At 43.3% G+C, this 16760-nt stretch overlaps 2 protein-coding genes across 4 annotated transcripts in view; both read right to left on the reverse strand.

The window, feature by feature from the left end:
• LOC138737011 (uncharacterized) overlaps nucleotides 1–5368 on the reverse strand; it is a 109177-nt gene extending 103809 nt beyond the window's left edge. For 2 of the 3 annotated variants that reach the window (XM_069887370.1, XM_069887368.1), the window contains exons 1-3: nucleotides 4655–5368; nucleotides 1909–1983; nucleotides 294–417 (exon numbers count right to left, since the gene is read on the reverse strand). In XM_069887370.1, the coding sequence (XP_069743471.1) occupies nucleotides 294–417; nucleotides 1909–1983; nucleotides 4655–4676 (221 nt within the window). In that variant the 5' untranslated portion in view covers nucleotides 4677–5368. Of the gene's footprint in view, nucleotides 1–293; nucleotides 418–1908; nucleotides 1984–3477; nucleotides 3726–4654 lie in introns of those variants that run through there. The other variant, XM_069887369.1, reaches the window with a different exon arrangement.
• Nucleotides 5369–8525: 3157 nt separating this feature from the next.
• The window catches only part of LOC138737015 (uncharacterized protein C6orf163-like), a 47469-nt gene continuing 39234 nt past the window's right edge, over nucleotides 8526–16760 (reverse strand). The window contains exon 5 of the mRNA XM_069887380.1: nucleotides 8526–8995. Coding sequence (XP_069743481.1) covers nucleotides 8548–8995 — 448 coding nt within the window. The 3' untranslated portion in view covers nucleotides 8526–8547. The remainder of the gene's footprint in view (nucleotides 8996–16760) is intronic.

The raw sequence follows: 16760 nt of genomic DNA on the forward strand, positions 1-16760 counted from the left end.
AAAGAAAATATCACTTTTTACTTCAACTCTTGCTGTTTCATCATTTCTCCCAATTATCTTTGAGCAACTTAGATGACTGAAGACAATTTTTTTTTAATCCAAAGTTTCATCTTCTCTCCTCGACCTACACCAATCAAGAGTGCATTTCTGTGATTCCCTCCTTCTCCCACTACACCACCATGCTCCCTCCACCCAAGCTTTCTTCGAGGCTTTCTTTTCCAGATTTCAGAATAGCAGTAACATTATCACAAGTAAAACTGGACACCAATACAAATCATTGAAAGTGAACTAACCAAAGGTGAAGATGAAAATATTTAAGAAGTTCAACAACGTCTTCTTGCTTTAGATCAGAAATGAGCTTATTGTGCTGTGCTCTGGGGAATATAACGAGCGGAGAACCCCGATGATCAAAACTGCCTGATAAGGGGACAAATGGTACAAGGTGAATTAGAATAATGGTGGAAATATTGCACATTCAAGATCAATTAAGTGCTCCCAAAGTTCAAGATGGGATTATTTAAGGGTGATCACATACAGCTCTTCACAAAGAGAATGTAAAGTTGAGAACTGACAGTGGATGGAGGAGGGAAGTACCAGATAGAGGTGCTTTTTTTGTGTCCAATACTTAGCATAAACCTGAGGCAGTAAATCCAGTTTCATTAAATAAAAAAAAAAACAAGTTAAGCTAAAAATCAAAATAAATACTAATAACAATTTGGGGGGGGGGAGGGGAAGGTAGAGTTAATGAACTAACAGCCTTCCTCAATGAAAACATCTGCAATAGAAAAGAAATTGGGAGTCAATCTGGTTTTGCTGGACTGTTAAATAGGGCATCCATAACTTTACAATTTACACAGGTACAACTCATTTCATTTGTTTGTTCCTCTGGGCATTAAATCCATGGCAAAATTCCAATAAGGCTGCTTGCCACATCTCTCCTAACACAAGAACAAAATTATACCAAAGTATCAAATAATTTAAACTACATCAACTTAACTGTCCAACTAACATGGGAGAAATTATGTTCTGGAACGATGAGAAATACAATAAATACGAGGCTACGTATGATACAATATAATTGGTTACACAGACTATACATTACACCGCAAAAGTTAAATAAATGGGACCCAACAGTATCTGATAGATGTTTTCGATGTAAAAAAGAAAGGGGAACAACAATTCATGCAATCTGGACATGTGAGAGAGTAGAAAAATTTTGGGATGATCTCAGTCAGATATTAAATAAAATAACAGAAAACAATATACCAAAGAAGCCAGAGATCTTTCTCCTAAGTAACATAAAAAATAAAGAATTTGGAATTGACTTGGAGGATGCACAAAAAAGATTTGTTAAGATAGCCCTAGCCGTAGCAAAAAAATGTATTATGTCAACCTGGAAATTGGAAGATAATTTGAAAATACAACAATGGTATATAGAAATGAATAAATGTATTCCATTAGAAAAAATAACATATAGTTTAAGAAATAATATTGAAATATTCGAACAAGTATGGGAGCCTTACATTAAATACAATAGCGAAAACCTACCGGGAACAAACATTACCTAAGTTGATGGAAGGAGAAGAGAAGAAAAGAATGGACTCAGTAGAGTTTCTGGTGTATTTTTGTTGAATGACAACATTGTCTGACTGGCTTAATGCAACCTAAATTGTATACCTAAAATGGATGAGGGGGGGGTGGGGGGGGGGGTGGCTTGGGAGGAGGGAGGGGGGGGGGAGAAAAAGTCACTGTATATGTGTGAAAAAGAAAAAGTGTATATCATGGCTAACGTGATTTATGGTGTGAAAAATAAAAAATTAAAAAAAAAACTTAACTGTCCAACTGATGAGTGGCATTGTACTCCATTTAAAAAAAAATTAAATAGAGGTGGTATGAGGTGAACCTCACCTGGGATAAAAACAGCTCCAGAATACAGCACTCGATCTTCCGGCAAGGTTGGAGGAACACAGAATTGCTGAAAACCTAAAAGAAAATCAAATGCAAGTATAGAATCCATTGATATATAGCTATGCATTAAGCCAAGTTACAATTAATTCATTCAATTCTGTTTCACCAACATAACCAAACACTAACAATATTTCAGATTGTACAATCTAGTTTTTGGTCATAAAATCCAAATCATCCTGAGGAAGGAATTCTGCTGCTGTTAAATTTCTTTGCTATGGGATCACATTCATGAGATGTGGCAAGCCCATATTTACTGGGCATGCTTGATGGCATTGCTGGTAGATTAATTGTCCAACCACTCCATTCCTCCTGGTGAAGATACTCCCCAGTTTTGTTGGATTCAAGAGTTCAAATATTCATAACCAAAAACAAAGATATTATGGTCTATTTTCAGGTCAGATCTTGTCTATATTGGATGGTGTTCCTTCAGTTTACTGCTCATGTGCTTCTAGCTTTAGAGCTCATGTGTTTGAGGTGTGCTTCATTTAAAAGCATGATTAAAAAGGAGTCTATGAACTCTGCAAATCAACATTTGTTGAGGCTAAGTAAAATGATCACATAAAACATTTCTTTTATACAAAGGCAGCTCAGCTATTAGAGTTGCTGCTTCATAACACCAGACATGGGTTCAATCCTGCCTGTTCTCTCTGTATCCTCTGGCTTCTTCCCACATTCTAAGCAAGCGTGGGTCACTACAAATCGTCCAAATATAGATGTACAGGTTAGTGGTAGAATCGGGGTGGGAAGAATGGGGAGGGAAGTTGATGAGAATAAAAATGTGATTAGTGTAGCTGTGTAGGAAGAGTGTAAAGCAGTGGTATATGGTGGGTGTGGACTCAGTGAGCTGAAGGACCGTCTCTGATGCAGGAGCTAATGAGCTAACGTGTAATCAGACTGCAGAACACATCACTTGCTCGGTGTTGTTTCACAGTTCAGTTGCAGAAATAAAACACATTCCTGTGAGGATAAGGAAGGTGACCGGCCTTAAACTGAGGGTAATACTCAGATGAAGAACGTTATTGGCACAGAATCACTCACCAGTTCCTTCCCAGCCAGGAAACTACCTTCCCTTGGATAGCAAAAAGGAAATAAGGGTTTTTTTTTTAAATCAAATTTTAAAAACTAATTTTTAAAGGACTGAAACCTCAGGTGGTTGGTTGAACGTGGTCTGAAGCGTCTCCAAGAAAAGCATGGATAGATTTTTTAAAAAATTTAATTCACCGATTTCCAGCTAAAATGAAATACAAGTGGTATCCAGTGAAGGGCGTTTCGCCTCCCCCACTGCCCTTCACAGCATCTTCTATTTTCATAGAATACAGCTTTCAAAAATGAAACATTTTCCAACTTGAACTCGAATACAGGATGTTATTGTGGGGACACAACAGATAATAGAAGCAAATGCAACAATAATTATGCGTTAGTTGCCCAAAATGGCCTGAACGTACAGATACTCTCTTCTAGATTGCAAACATTAAAAGCACCATCAAGAAAAACAAAAAGTTGACAAACCTCTAGAATCCATTTCACAAACTCAAGCAAAGATAAGACTATCACCCAACTTGTGTGGCGGGACGGTGGAACTAGAGGAAAACTTTCAAAATAAACTCCCTCTGTAAAAATAAACGCCAGCGTTTCCACCCGGTCTTCGATGCATTTGAACAGTGATGAAGGAAAATTGACTTTGCAATTGGGCATCACAAGGCTTCGGAAAAATAGACGTGTGCAGGTTTCGCTGCTGGCCGGAGCACCCTTGTTCCGGAGCGAAGAGCTCGCCCAGCAACACCCCCCACCACAGGTCACAGCAGCATCCTGCCACCTTCCCCCCCCCCCCCATCCCCGCGGGAGCACGGCAGCCCCTGCCCCCCCCACCCCCGCGGGAGCACAGCAACACCCTGCCCCCCTCACCCCCACCGGGTAGCACCCTGCCCCCCTCACCCCCACCGGGTAGCACCCTGCCCCCCTCACCCCCACCTGGTAGCACCCTGCCCCCCTCACCCCCACCCGGTAGCACCCTGCCCCCCTCACCCCCACCCGGTAGCACCCTGCCCCCCTCACCCCCACCCGGTAGCACCCTGCCCCCCTCACCCCCACCCGGTAGCACCCTGCCCCCCTCACCCCCACCCGGTAGCACCCTGCCCCCCTCACCCCCACCCGGTAGCACCCTGCCCCCCTCACCCCCACCGGGTAGCACCCTGCCCCCCTCACCCCCACCCGGTAGCACCCTGCCCCCCTCACCCCCACCCGGTAGCACCCTGCCCCCCTCACCCCCACCCGGTAGCACCCTGCCCCCCTCACCCCCACCGGGTAGCACCCTGCCCCCCTCACCCCCACCGGGTAGCACCCTGCCCCCCTCACCCCCACCGGGTAGCACCCTGCCCCCCTCACCCGGTAGTACCCTGCCCTCCCACCCCCGCGGGAGCACAGCAACACCCTGCCCCCCCCCACCCGGGAGCACAGCAACACCCTGCCCCCCCCCCACCCCCACCCGGTAGCGCCCTGCTGCCCCCTCCACTCCGTGCAGGAACCAGCCTCGCCTGCCGACCGCTGCAAAACGAACAGAGAAAGCACCTTCAAAAAGTCGTGCTGTCCCCAGTCATTCATTCTGGGGGGTGCGGGGGGGGGGGGGGGGTCGTTTCCACTCCCCCACTTGTTTCAGGCTGGGTGACGCGCCTGTCTTGCACGTTACCTGTTGCGCTGCTCCAATTCATTTTGCTGCTCCGACCAACTTTTGTTCCAAATCATCAGCTAAAGTTCAACGATGGACTCGGCTGCCATTAACCCCACATTCAGCCCTGATAACTCCTGGCTGGAAAATTCATTGCACGAAGATCCCGAGCAGGGAGACGCTCCGCCATGTTACCGAGTGGAGTGAAATACTTCCCCCTTATTCCATTCATTCAAACTGCAGTGGAGCTGGAAACAGCGCTGGGGCTGCGAATGGGTCAAGACCAATCAGTCCGCACCAGTCTTCAAACCTCTACTTCTTGCTTTATCCATTAAGATGATATTTATCACTTCGCCAATTCAGGGTATTTTAAAACATCTGTTTCTGCCAAACTAGTCAGGGTTCTAATACATTTAGTTAACCCTGAATCTCTTGACCACAGTAGCCACTGCAGCGGCTGTTACATACAACATGTGGCCTCTTGGCAGATGAACCTCATTGCAACAGCCGATCTTAAAGCTGAGGACTTGTCGGGAGGTCTGTCGCTGCCAGTCATGAGTATCATCTGGTAGCTGGGGGGGGTTCAGGTCCATCGATCCATCCGTGGAAGTTGTCACGCAGGTAGATTGGGTGGTAAAGAAGGCATATGGCACGATTAATTTCATCTGGCCAGAAGAAAAGTAAGGAAGTTGCAGCTATGCAAACGTTGGGTGAAGTTGCACGGAGTTTCCTGAGGAGGTCTGGTTGCTCCATCACAGGAAGGAGGTGAGGCTTTGGAAAGGTCACAGAGAGATTTCTCGGGATGTGGCTTGGATGAGAGGGCATGAGTTCAAAGAAGAGTTGCGGTTGTTTTCTCTGGAGCATCATGATAGAAGTTTTTTAAAAATAACGAGAGGGAAGAGAGGCAAAGTCTTTTTCCCAGGGTGAAATGTCACAATAATAGAGGCTGTCCATTGAAAGGTGGGGGCATTTCAATCAGAATTTATTGTCATGAACAAGTCATGAAATTTAATGTTTTGCATGAGCATCATCGTGTAAGGATTCATACAGCATTACTATAAAAAATATTAAAATAGCAGTGCACAAAAAGTGGCAGTGTCTTTGGTTCATCGATTATTCCAGAATCTGATGGCAGTGGGGAAGAGGCTGTCCTTGTACCATTGAGTTCTTGTCTTTAGGCTCCTGCACCTTTTTTCCCAATGGTAGCTGAGTGAAGAGGGCATGGCCTGGGTGGTGGGGGTCTTTGAGGATAGAGGCAACTTTTTAAAGACACTGCCTCGTGTAGATGGCCTTGATGAAGTGAAGTCTGGTGCCTGTGATGTCGTGGGCATCAACCCTCTGGAATTTATTCTTGTCCTGAGAGTTGGTGCCTCCATAACAGGCAGTGATGCAACTAACCACGGTACACCTGTAGAGGTTTTGAGAGTTTTTGGTGACATACCGAATCTCCTCAGACACCTCAGAAAGTATAGCTGCTGGTGAACCTTCTTTGTGATTACATCAATGTGGACGCTCCAAAACAGATCCTCAGAGATGTTGACACCCATAAATTTGAAGTTCTTGACCATCTCCACTACTGAGCCCTCAATGAGGACTGGGTTGTGTTCCCCTGACTTCCTCCTGAAGTCCACAATCATCTCCTTGGTCTTGCTAAAATTGAACACAAGGTTGTTGTCGTTACACCATTCAACGAAGGAGATATGAGATAATTTTTTTTTTAGAGAGTGATAAGTGCCAAAAAAACAGACTGCCAGCTGTAGTGATTGAGCAGATACTATGATAGCTTTTAAGCAGCTTCTATCGAGATGAATAAACAGAGAATAGTGGGATACATACTAAATGTAAGCAGTTTTACTTCAGCATCATGTTCAGTGCAGACACATGGGCTGAAGGGCCTTTTCTTATGCTGTACTCTTCTATGGTAGAATCCAGGAGAGTTTTGTAGAACAAAGAGACTTAGTGATATAGGTACAGGTTCCATGAAAGAGGTAACACAGGTGGACAAGTGGTGAACAAGGCATTTGGAATGCTTACCTTCATTGGTGAGAACATTGAGTACAGGAGCAGGGAATGTCATGTTACAACAGTACAAGACGTGCTGAGACCATATTTGGAGTATTGTGCATAGTTTTTGGTCACCCAGCTATGGGAAAGCAAGACTAGTAGATAGGGGACATTTCACCTTGGAGCAAAGAAGGCTAAAGAGGTGGGGAGGCACGTAGAGCTTTATAAAATCATGAAGACCTTAGATGAGATAACTAAAGGGCACAGATTTAAGGTGAAAAGTTTCTTCAATTTTATTTATGATTTTATCTTAAGTTAGGAGGCTAATTCACATTCCCATTTTCCCAAGACCAACCAGGATGAGACAATGCCAACTTGAGAAAACCATCAGCAAGAAAGCATTCCTACTAGAGAGTCATAGGATTCTGCAGCACAAAAACTACCAAGCTAGTCCCATTTGCATGTGTTCAGCCCATATCCCTTTCAACTTTTCCTATCCAAGCACCTCCCGAAATGATTTTTGAACATTTCATATGTCCCTATTTCTACCATTTCTTTTGGAAGCTCATGTACCCACCACAATCTCTGTAAAGAAAGTGCTCCTTTAGTCACTTTTATAATTTTACCCCCTCTTGATTTAGCTTTGCCAACCTGGGAAAAATAACAGTTTTTTTCTATGTCTCTATAGGCCTACACTCCAGGGGAAAAAGTCCCGGCCAACACAATTCACATCCATTATTATTATAACATTCACAAGAATAATATCTGGAACATTTCCCTTAAAGATAGCTTTTCCATAGCTGGGTGCAATACTTCAAAATCGGCATACAGTACTTCAAGTGCGGCCTCACAATGTCTTGAAACTTGTAACGTGATGTCCTTCAGCAGGACTATGTCGGGATGGCAAGCATCCCAAATGCCAGCCTCGTCACCCTGTCTACCTGCAAAAATACTTTCATGGAACCATGTAACCACTAATTTTGCCATCCAAGACATTAATATTGATGACAAACAATAGTCCACCCAGCTCCAATCCCTGCAACACACCACCAGTCACAGGGCTCTAATCAGATTAACAACCCTTCACTACCACCCTTTGTCTCCAACCATCAAGTTAATTTTGTATCCAGTTGGCCAGCTCTCCCTGAATCCCATGTAATCTGACCTCCCAGAAGAGCCTACCAGATGGAACCTGGTTAAAGATCTTGCTAAAGTCAATGTAGACAACATCTACCAGCCTGCCTTCATTAATCTTCTTGATCATCTCTTCAAAAAGCTCAAATTTGGAAGGCATGATTTCCCATGCACAAAGCCATGCTATCCCTAATCAATCTTTACCTCTCTGAATGCAAGTGAATCCTGTCTCTCAGTCTCCCCAACAGTAACTAAAATGCAACTGACACTAAGCTTGCCAGCCTGTAGTTCCGTTTTGATCTTATAGCCTTGTAATGGCCCGACGTTAGCCACTCTCCAGTCTTGCCGCACCTCACCTGTGCTTTAATGATGATGCAAATATCTCTACTGGGGCTCTTGCAATTCCTTCCCTAACTTCCCATACTGCCAAGGACACACTAGTTCAGGCCCCCCCAGAGTTTATCCACCTTTATGCATTTTAAGACCTCTAGCACTTCTTCCATAACATGGACTTGGTTCAAAACGTCACTATTTTCTTTCCCGAGTTTCCTATCCTCCAAGGTAAATACAGATAAGACGTACTCATTTAGAACTCCATCATTTTCCTGTCGCTCCACACACAAACTGCCTTGTTGATCTTTCAGGGGACCAATTCTTTCCCAAGTTACTCTCTTGCCTTTAATATACTTGTAGAATCTCTCAGGATCGTCCTGAACCTCTTTATTTCCACCTTAAGTGATTATTTCAAAGTTAATCATTGGAATCATTATTCTTTATTATTTTTGTGGACGTTTTTGAGCTTTGTGGGGTTTCCAACAATGCAAAGTGGTGGAGGAATCTCGGCATATCTGTCGAGATGGGAGAATGAATTCCAGTTGATCTGGAGGTAATTTTGGAAAAGTAAGATTAATGTAGTCCTGGAAAGCTTGTCTGGTCTCTCGTAGCTCAGTCTCCAGCTCCAGTTCCAAAATGGTCATGGTTTCCACATGCTCATAAACCTCTTTGAGATCAACCTCTTTATCGCACAGTAAGTGTTTTAACTGGTCTATTTCAGACTGATGTCTGCTTTGTAAGAGAATGATGGGGCGCTCAGCAATTTCCTGCTCTTCTTTGCGAGCTTTTGCCACTTCCTCTTTGATTATTTTTTCATACTCCTTTTTCTGGCTCTGCAGAGATTCTTGTAGCACAGATTCATAATGAATCTCAGCATCAATTTTTATCTTTCTGAATAAAAGTAAACAAATGTTGCATTAGTGTCCAGCTGTAACTAAATTAATACATACAAATAGAAGTACGAATTGAAGGCTGGGTGCACTAGTAGCTTACACAACTGCTCTTCCAGTTCTCAAGGTGCATGGCACATGAGATATGCGGAAAAGCCTCGCATGAAACAAACTTGGGAGATACATTGCCATCTTATTATGTTAGAGATCATGAATCCACATACACACAATTTAATGGAAGCCTTAATCCCAGCAGGTGTAAAGATACAGTATTTCTTCAAAATGGCCTTGCTGTTGTGAGGTTAGGCCATGATCCCATCCTCCTCCCCCAACACCCTCCATTCCTTTGGCCCCCCCTTGCTGGGTCTTTACCATTCCCTCCAGCTTTCCCCTCTTGGAGAGAGAATGTACTCTCCTCAGAAGAGGCCTCACCTTCGTCCCCCTTCGCCCACACCTCAACAAGTTCACCGCAAGTCATGATGCTGAACTCTTCTCCTCCACCAGGATTCTCCAACCCCACTGCAGATCCCTTCTCCCACTGTAAGTCTTCTTTCTTCTCCTTGACTCCTCATTCTAGCCATCTGCCTGCTCTGGATTTTTATATTTCCAACTGGTGCTGAGACATCAACTGTCTCGACTTTATCACTCCCCTCACCCATTCTAATCTCACCCCCTTGGAATGCACTGGCCTCACTTCCCTCAATCCCAACCTCACTTTCAAACTCGCAGACAAGAGTGGGACTGTTGTGCTGGTGCACTGACCTTACCTGGCTGAAGCCAGGCTACAACTGTCAGACACCTCCCTTATCATATGTGCTGTTGTATAGGACGACCTGGAATTTCCACCCAATCAGTTGGCTTTGGATAAGATGAACTCCCCCAAATCTGGCACTTGCCGCTGGCCTGTGGATGCTGTTAAAAGCAAATCACAATATTTTACTAATAAATGATTATTTAAAGATTTACATTTTATTTGGATATTTTAAAATAAGCTACTGCTGGCTCCTAAAACAAGTCATTTAAAGCAAGTACAGAGCCAACAGCAGTTGGGCTAAAAATATGGACCACACATAGGAGTGCTGAGTCTTTGCAAATAACTAAAGGGCCATGCACGAGATTGCATCAGAGGCGGCAGGAAGATGGCGTTGGTGTTGCAACTTCATCGTCAAGGTAAGAATTTTAAACTCTCTGTATAGGACAACCCGATTTTCAGGTAAAAATTTTAAGTTGGGTCGTCCTATACCACAGCATATATAGTACTTAACCCTTCAACGTGACCCCACCGAAACTCATCACACCACCATCTCACACATTATCTCTGAACTCATCACTTCGGGTCATCTCCCTTACATGGCCTTCAACCTCATTGTTTCCTAATATTGCACTGCCTGTTTCTACCTCCTACCCAAGATCCACAAACCTAATTGACGTGGCAGACCGATTGTTTCCATAAGCTCCTGTTTCACTGAACTGGTATCCGCTTCCTTGACTCCATTTTGTCCCTACTGGTCCAGTTTCTCCCAACCCACATCTGTGATCGTTCACCTGCCCTCCATCACTTCAACATCTTCCAGTTCCCTGAACTTGACCACCTCATCTTTATCATGGACATCCAATCACTAAACACCTCCACCACACACCCCCCCCCACCATACCAAAGGCCTTAAAGCCCTTTGTTTTTTTCTCGACAACAGTCTCAACAAGTCCCCCTCCACCACCACCCTTCTTAAGCTGGCAGAACTTTTGTTCACTCTCAATAACTTCTCCTTTGACTCATCCCACTTTCTCCAGGTCAAAAGGGTAGCCACATGCTATAAGCCTCCACAGAAAAGGCTCAACTCTTCCTCTGCTTCATTGACAACTACATTGGTGCTGTCTCGTGCACTCATGATGAGCTTGTTGACTTTATCCACTTTAATGGCAACTTCACAGTTCATTTCTAGAAACACTCTCTCCTTTCTTGAACTCTCTGTCTTCATCTCAGGAGACAAACTCTTGACTTACATTTTCTTCTTCTTTCTTTGGCTTGGCTTCGCGGACGAAGATTTATGGAGGGGTAAAGTCCACGTCAGCTGCAGGCTCGTTTGTGGCTGACAAGTCCGATGCGGGACAGGCAGACACGGTTGCAGCGGTTGCAAGGGAAAATTGGTTGGTTGGGGTTGGGTGTTGGGTTTTTCCTCCTTTGTCTTTTGACAGTGAGGTGGGCTCTGCGGTCTTCTTCAAAGGAGGTTGCTGCCCGCCAAACTGTGAGACGCCAAGATGCACGGTTTGAGGTGATATCAGCCCACTGGAAGTGATCAATGTGGCAGGCACCAAGAGCTTTCTTTAGGCAGTTCTTGTACCTCTTCTTTGGTGCACCTCTGTCTCGGTGGCCAGTGGAGAGCTCGCTATATAACACGATCTTGGGAATACAATGGTCCTCCATTCTGGAGACGTGACCTACCCAGCGCAGTTTGAACTTCAGCAGCGTGGATTCGATGCTGTCGGCCTCTGCCATTTCAAGTACTTCGATGCAACTCACACATCTGCTCGATTGAACTTTTTTTACACCCTGTCCCCTGTAAGGATTCCATTCTTGCAAATCCTTCGTCTTCTTCCCATCTGCTCCCAAGATGAGGTCTTCCATGTCAGATCATCCGAGATGTCTCCTTCTTCAAAGAAATGTGGCTTCCCCTCTATTATCAACAACATGCCCTCACCTTACCTATTTCAATCATTACCAATTCCCTTAACAGAGAAATTCTTCAATGAACTAAAGAAAATAATAAGGAAATTCTTAAGGAAAGGGGGGAAACCGAGGAGCGCTAGATAAATTAACAGAATGGTACAAACAAGGTGGTTTGCAGCTACCAAACTTTAACAATTATTATAGAGCAGCACAATTAAGATACCTATCAGATTTTTATCAAACAAGGGAAAAACCAGGTTGGACCAGGATAGAGCTAGATAAAATAGGGGAGAAGGTACCTGAGCATATACTTTATAAGTGGGATGAAAAACTGGTGCAATATAGAAGTTCACCAATACTGCACCATCTGCTCAACATTTGGAAGAACATTCACGTAGAAAGGAAAAAAAACAAATTACCAACTACCAAAATTACTATTGATGCAAAATCAACTAATCCCTTTCACAATAGATAACCTTTCCTTTAGAGAATGGGAGAGAAAATGGATTAAAAGATAGAAAATTGTTTTTTGGGAAATAATTTATTATCATTTGAACAAATGAAGTACAAATATGGAATAACTCATGGTACAATGTTTACATACCACCAACTGAAAACCTACTTAGAGGACAAATTGGGAAGCAGACTGAGGTTACCAGAAGGAAGCATCTTTGAATATGTGATTACAGACACAATGATAATTAAAAGATTTATAACAAACATGTACATCAAGCTGCAAGAGAAAGAAAATGATGAAATAAGATGTAAACCCAAACAAAAGTGGGAACAAGATCTAAACATAAAGATAAAGAATGAAACATGGGGAAAGCTATGCTCCGGAACTATGAGAAATACAATAAACACGAGGTTACGCATGATACAATATAATTGGTTACACAGGCTATATATCACTCCCCAAAAGTTAAATAAATGGGACCCAACAGTATCAGATAGATGTTTCCGCTGTAAGAAGGAAACGGGAACAACAGTACATGCAATTTTGGCATGTGAGAAAGTGGAAAAGTTTTGGGAAGATCTAAATCAGGTATTAAATAAAATCACAAAAAGCAACATACCAAAAAATCCAGAGATCTTTCTTCTAAGTAATATAAGAAGTAAAGAAATAGGCCTCAAACTGGACAAAGCACAAAAAAAAAATGATTATGATAGCTTTAGCTGGAGCAAAAAAATGTATAATGTCAATTTGGAAATCAGAAGAGAGCCTGAGAGTACAGCAATGGTACATGGAAATGAATAAATGTATTCCATTGGAGAAAATAACATATAATTTAAAAAAATAAAGTCACACTATTTGAACAATTTTGGGAACCGTACATGGAACACAACAAAGAGGGCCTACCGCGGACCTCCACCCCCTAAAATGATAGAATGAGAAGAAGACGAAATGAATTGACCCAGTGTGTAACAGTAGTTGACACCATTTTCTTGTTTATTTTCATTGTCTGAGGACATTGTTTAATGGGTTTATTGTATTGCATATGTTGAACGTTTAATGGGTGGGGAAGGGGGTGGGAAAGAGGAAGGGAAAGGAGGGGGGAAAAAGGGGAGAAAATGCCACTGTGTATATTCAAGAAGGAAATGTTTGTGTGTATTTTGATTAATATGGTTCATAGTGTGAAAAATTTAAAAAAAAATTAAAAACTTGGCCCTCACCTGGATATCCTCCATTATCCATCCACACATCTGAAATAGCCCCTCTGCCCCAACATGCAACAAGGACAGGATTCCCCTTGTCCTCACCTACCACCCCACCAGCCTCTGCACTCAACATATCATCCTCAGCCATTTCCACCACCTACTACGTGATCCCACCATCAGGCACATCTTCCCCTCTCCTCCCCTTTCCACCTTGAACAGGAACTGCTCCTTCCATGACTCCCTTGTCCACTCCTCCCATTCCACCAAGCGCCCCCTTGGCACCTACCCCTGTGACAGCAAGAAATGCTACACTTGCACCCACATCTCCTCCCTCACCACCATTCAGGGCTCCAAACAGTCCTTCCAAGTGAAGCAACATTTCACTTGTGAATCTATAGGGGTCATCTACTGCATCCAATTCATTTTATTCAGACTTTTTGCTCCTACCTTGACCAAAACATCGGTTATAATCTTTATCTCCTATGGATGTTGCGAGACTGACTGAGATCCTCCAGCATTTTTGTGTTTTTATTATTAAACCTAAAATCATCCATGGTTGTATCACTAGTATTGGAAAATAATATTTCCCCAGCTTGCTTTATTCAAATATTCCAGAGAATTTTGCAGCCCATGATTGATAGAACTCCTCCTGCTGGGATCCCCTAAACAGAGTGACCACACCGTTGCTAGGAGTGGGTGTTACCGGTTCTTGGGACTCGAGCCATCAATCAACTAATCCAGTCATGTGTGTAAGATGGTATGCGAGAGTTCCCTTGGGACCAAGGTCATTGTAATATTATAAATAGATCTCTAATTGTAAATAAATGAGTTCGTACTTTGTCTTTGGGAAAACACTGGAGTCTGTCATTTCTCTCTGGATCTAACGAGGTGGAAGCTTGTATTCCACACAACATGTGCACAACACAAACATTCGGCTCATTTATGACATTTTAGCAATGAGGTGACAATGTCCGTCACAATGGAGCAGCTGCAGGCTGTCCTCAGGCAGCAGCACAAGAAGTGTGAAGAAATACGCATGAAGCTGATTGACCAGTTGGCAGAGAAAATGTCTGTTGGGACTCCAGCCGTTGGAGAAGGTGAGCCTGAAATTAATTCAAGTTCGGCAGATGCTTTAATGAGCTCTATTACTGAGTTCTCTTGACCCAGAGTCAAACACATTTGAAATTTGGTTTAAGAAGTATGAAGACTTATTTACAGTCGACTTTGCCGAGTTCAATGATGTGTGGAAAATTAGTTTGTTGTTGTGGAAGTTAAGCACTTGAGCACAAAGTGCTGCACAAACTTCATTCTGCCAAAACTGTCCCGTGAACTCAGCTTCAGGGAAACACTTAACATGTTGGCAGAGATATTCGGTGAGCAAACATCAATCACTGTTCAACATTCGGGATCAGTGCCTCAAAATGACTAAGATACTAAAGATTTTGTGACATATGTTGAATCGACAGTGCAGCATTTTAAACTCCCTACGCTGACTGAAGACCAATTTAAGTGTCTAGTCTTTGTAGTGGGAATGCAGTCGCACCAAGGTGCTGACCTCAGAACGCGTTTGCTAATGAAGACTGAGCAGGAGTCAGATATGACTCTTCAAAGGTTAACAGCCGAATGTCAACGCTTAAAGAATCTGAAACAGTAGAATGGTGGAAGTGGCAACACCCATCTTCAAGCGGTTGTGTCCAGTCAAGTCAGCAGACCCCACTAGACAAAACAAAAGTGTGACCCGCCCAGTGCCTGCTGGAACTGCAATAAGTGGCACTACGCTTGTGACTGCCCATACAGACATCAACGCTGTAGTAAATGCAAGCGCCTGTGGAATAAAACAGAAAGCGGTAGAGCCAGACGACAGAAAACACCTGACAAGTTTACTTCACCCTCAAAAGTGAAACCCATCACAACGACTTTCAAAGTGGCTAATGCCAAATGCAGGAATTATGTGAAAGTGCACATTAACGTCATCCCAGTGAGGCTTTAAATTGATACAGGGTCTAACATAACCCTAATATCAAAGAAAATATGGAAACAGATTGGTCAGCCAGAGGTGACTCCAACTGAAAACACGGCACGGAATGCCTCCGGAGGGATCCTGGAGTTGTTAGGTTCGGTTGACTCTTCTGTCAGCTTAAATGGTGCAGAAGAAAATGGAACAATGTTATCTGGTAAAATGTCCTAATCTCGATCTCGTGGGTCTCGAATGGTTTAACCTTCTGGACGGGCCACTCAACAATATTTGCCACAAGTTGCAAATGGCACATACCCCTTAAGCAGCAAATAACGCACAAAAGTTGCTGGTACAACTAAAGCAACGTCTTGCAATGGTATTTTCCAAAGGCCTCGGATGGTGCACTAAAATGAAGATGAAACTGTCTTCTGCCAAACGTGAAACCAAGTTTCAAGCCAAAGCGACCTGTCCCATATGCAGCACTGCAAGAAGTGGGAGCATGAATTGGAACGGCTGCAACATGAAGGAATAATTGAATAGGTCAACTACTCATTATGGGCTACCCCTATCGTGGTGGTGAAAAAAATCAAATGGCTCCATACGTCTGTGTGCTGATTTCTCAACTGGTCTGAATGCACCATTGGGCACTCATCAATATCCACTGCCATTGCCTGATGACCTCTTTGCTAAGATGAATGGTGGCAAATGCTTTTTAGAGGCTTATCTCCAGGTGGAGATTGATGACGAATCCAAGGAATTGCTAACCATCAACAAGCACCGTGGACTTTTCAGATAGACACGTCTACCATTTGGAGTGAAGCTTGCTCCAGCTATCTTTGAACAGATCATAGACACAATGGTGAACGATGTTCCTGGAGTTGCAGTGTACCTAGATGACATCCTGGTAATGGGAGCACATGCTCAAGAATTGTTTGATCTTCTCGAATGCATTCTGTCCCACATCAAAGACTACAGTTTTCGAGTGCATCCATAAAGGTTTTTCATGAAGTCAGTTTGGTTTCTTCATTGACGAACATGAATGATGGCCAGATCCATAAAATACTGATGCTATCAAGCGTGACCATGCTACGTTCATTCCTGGGACTTATCAGTCACTACAGTTCATTTCTGCTGTGATCTACTCAACAAGCCCCTTACCAAGGGTAACAAATAGAAATGGACTTCAAAATGTCAACAGTTGTTCAATCGAGTTAAATTGATGCTAAACTTGAATCTTCTTTTGGCACGCTACGATCCAAACTTGGAGATTGTCATAGCTTCAGATACATCACAGTCTGGGATTGGTGCAGTTATTTCTTACATATTCCCAGATGGGAATCAAGAGACCATAGCACATGCATAGGAACATAGGAACATAGGAAGTAGGAACAGAAGTAGGCCAAAAATGGCCCATCGAGCCTGCTCCACCATTCAATACGATCATGGGTGATCTAATTTATGACCTAACTCCACCTACCTGCC

The sequence above is a fragment of the Narcine bancroftii genome, chromosome 6, assembly GCF_036971445.1.
Source record: "Narcine bancroftii isolate sNarBan1 chromosome 6, sNarBan1.hap1, whole genome shotgun sequence".
NCBI lineage: Eukaryota > Metazoa > Chordata > Chondrichthyes > Torpediniformes > Narcinidae > Narcine > Narcine bancroftii.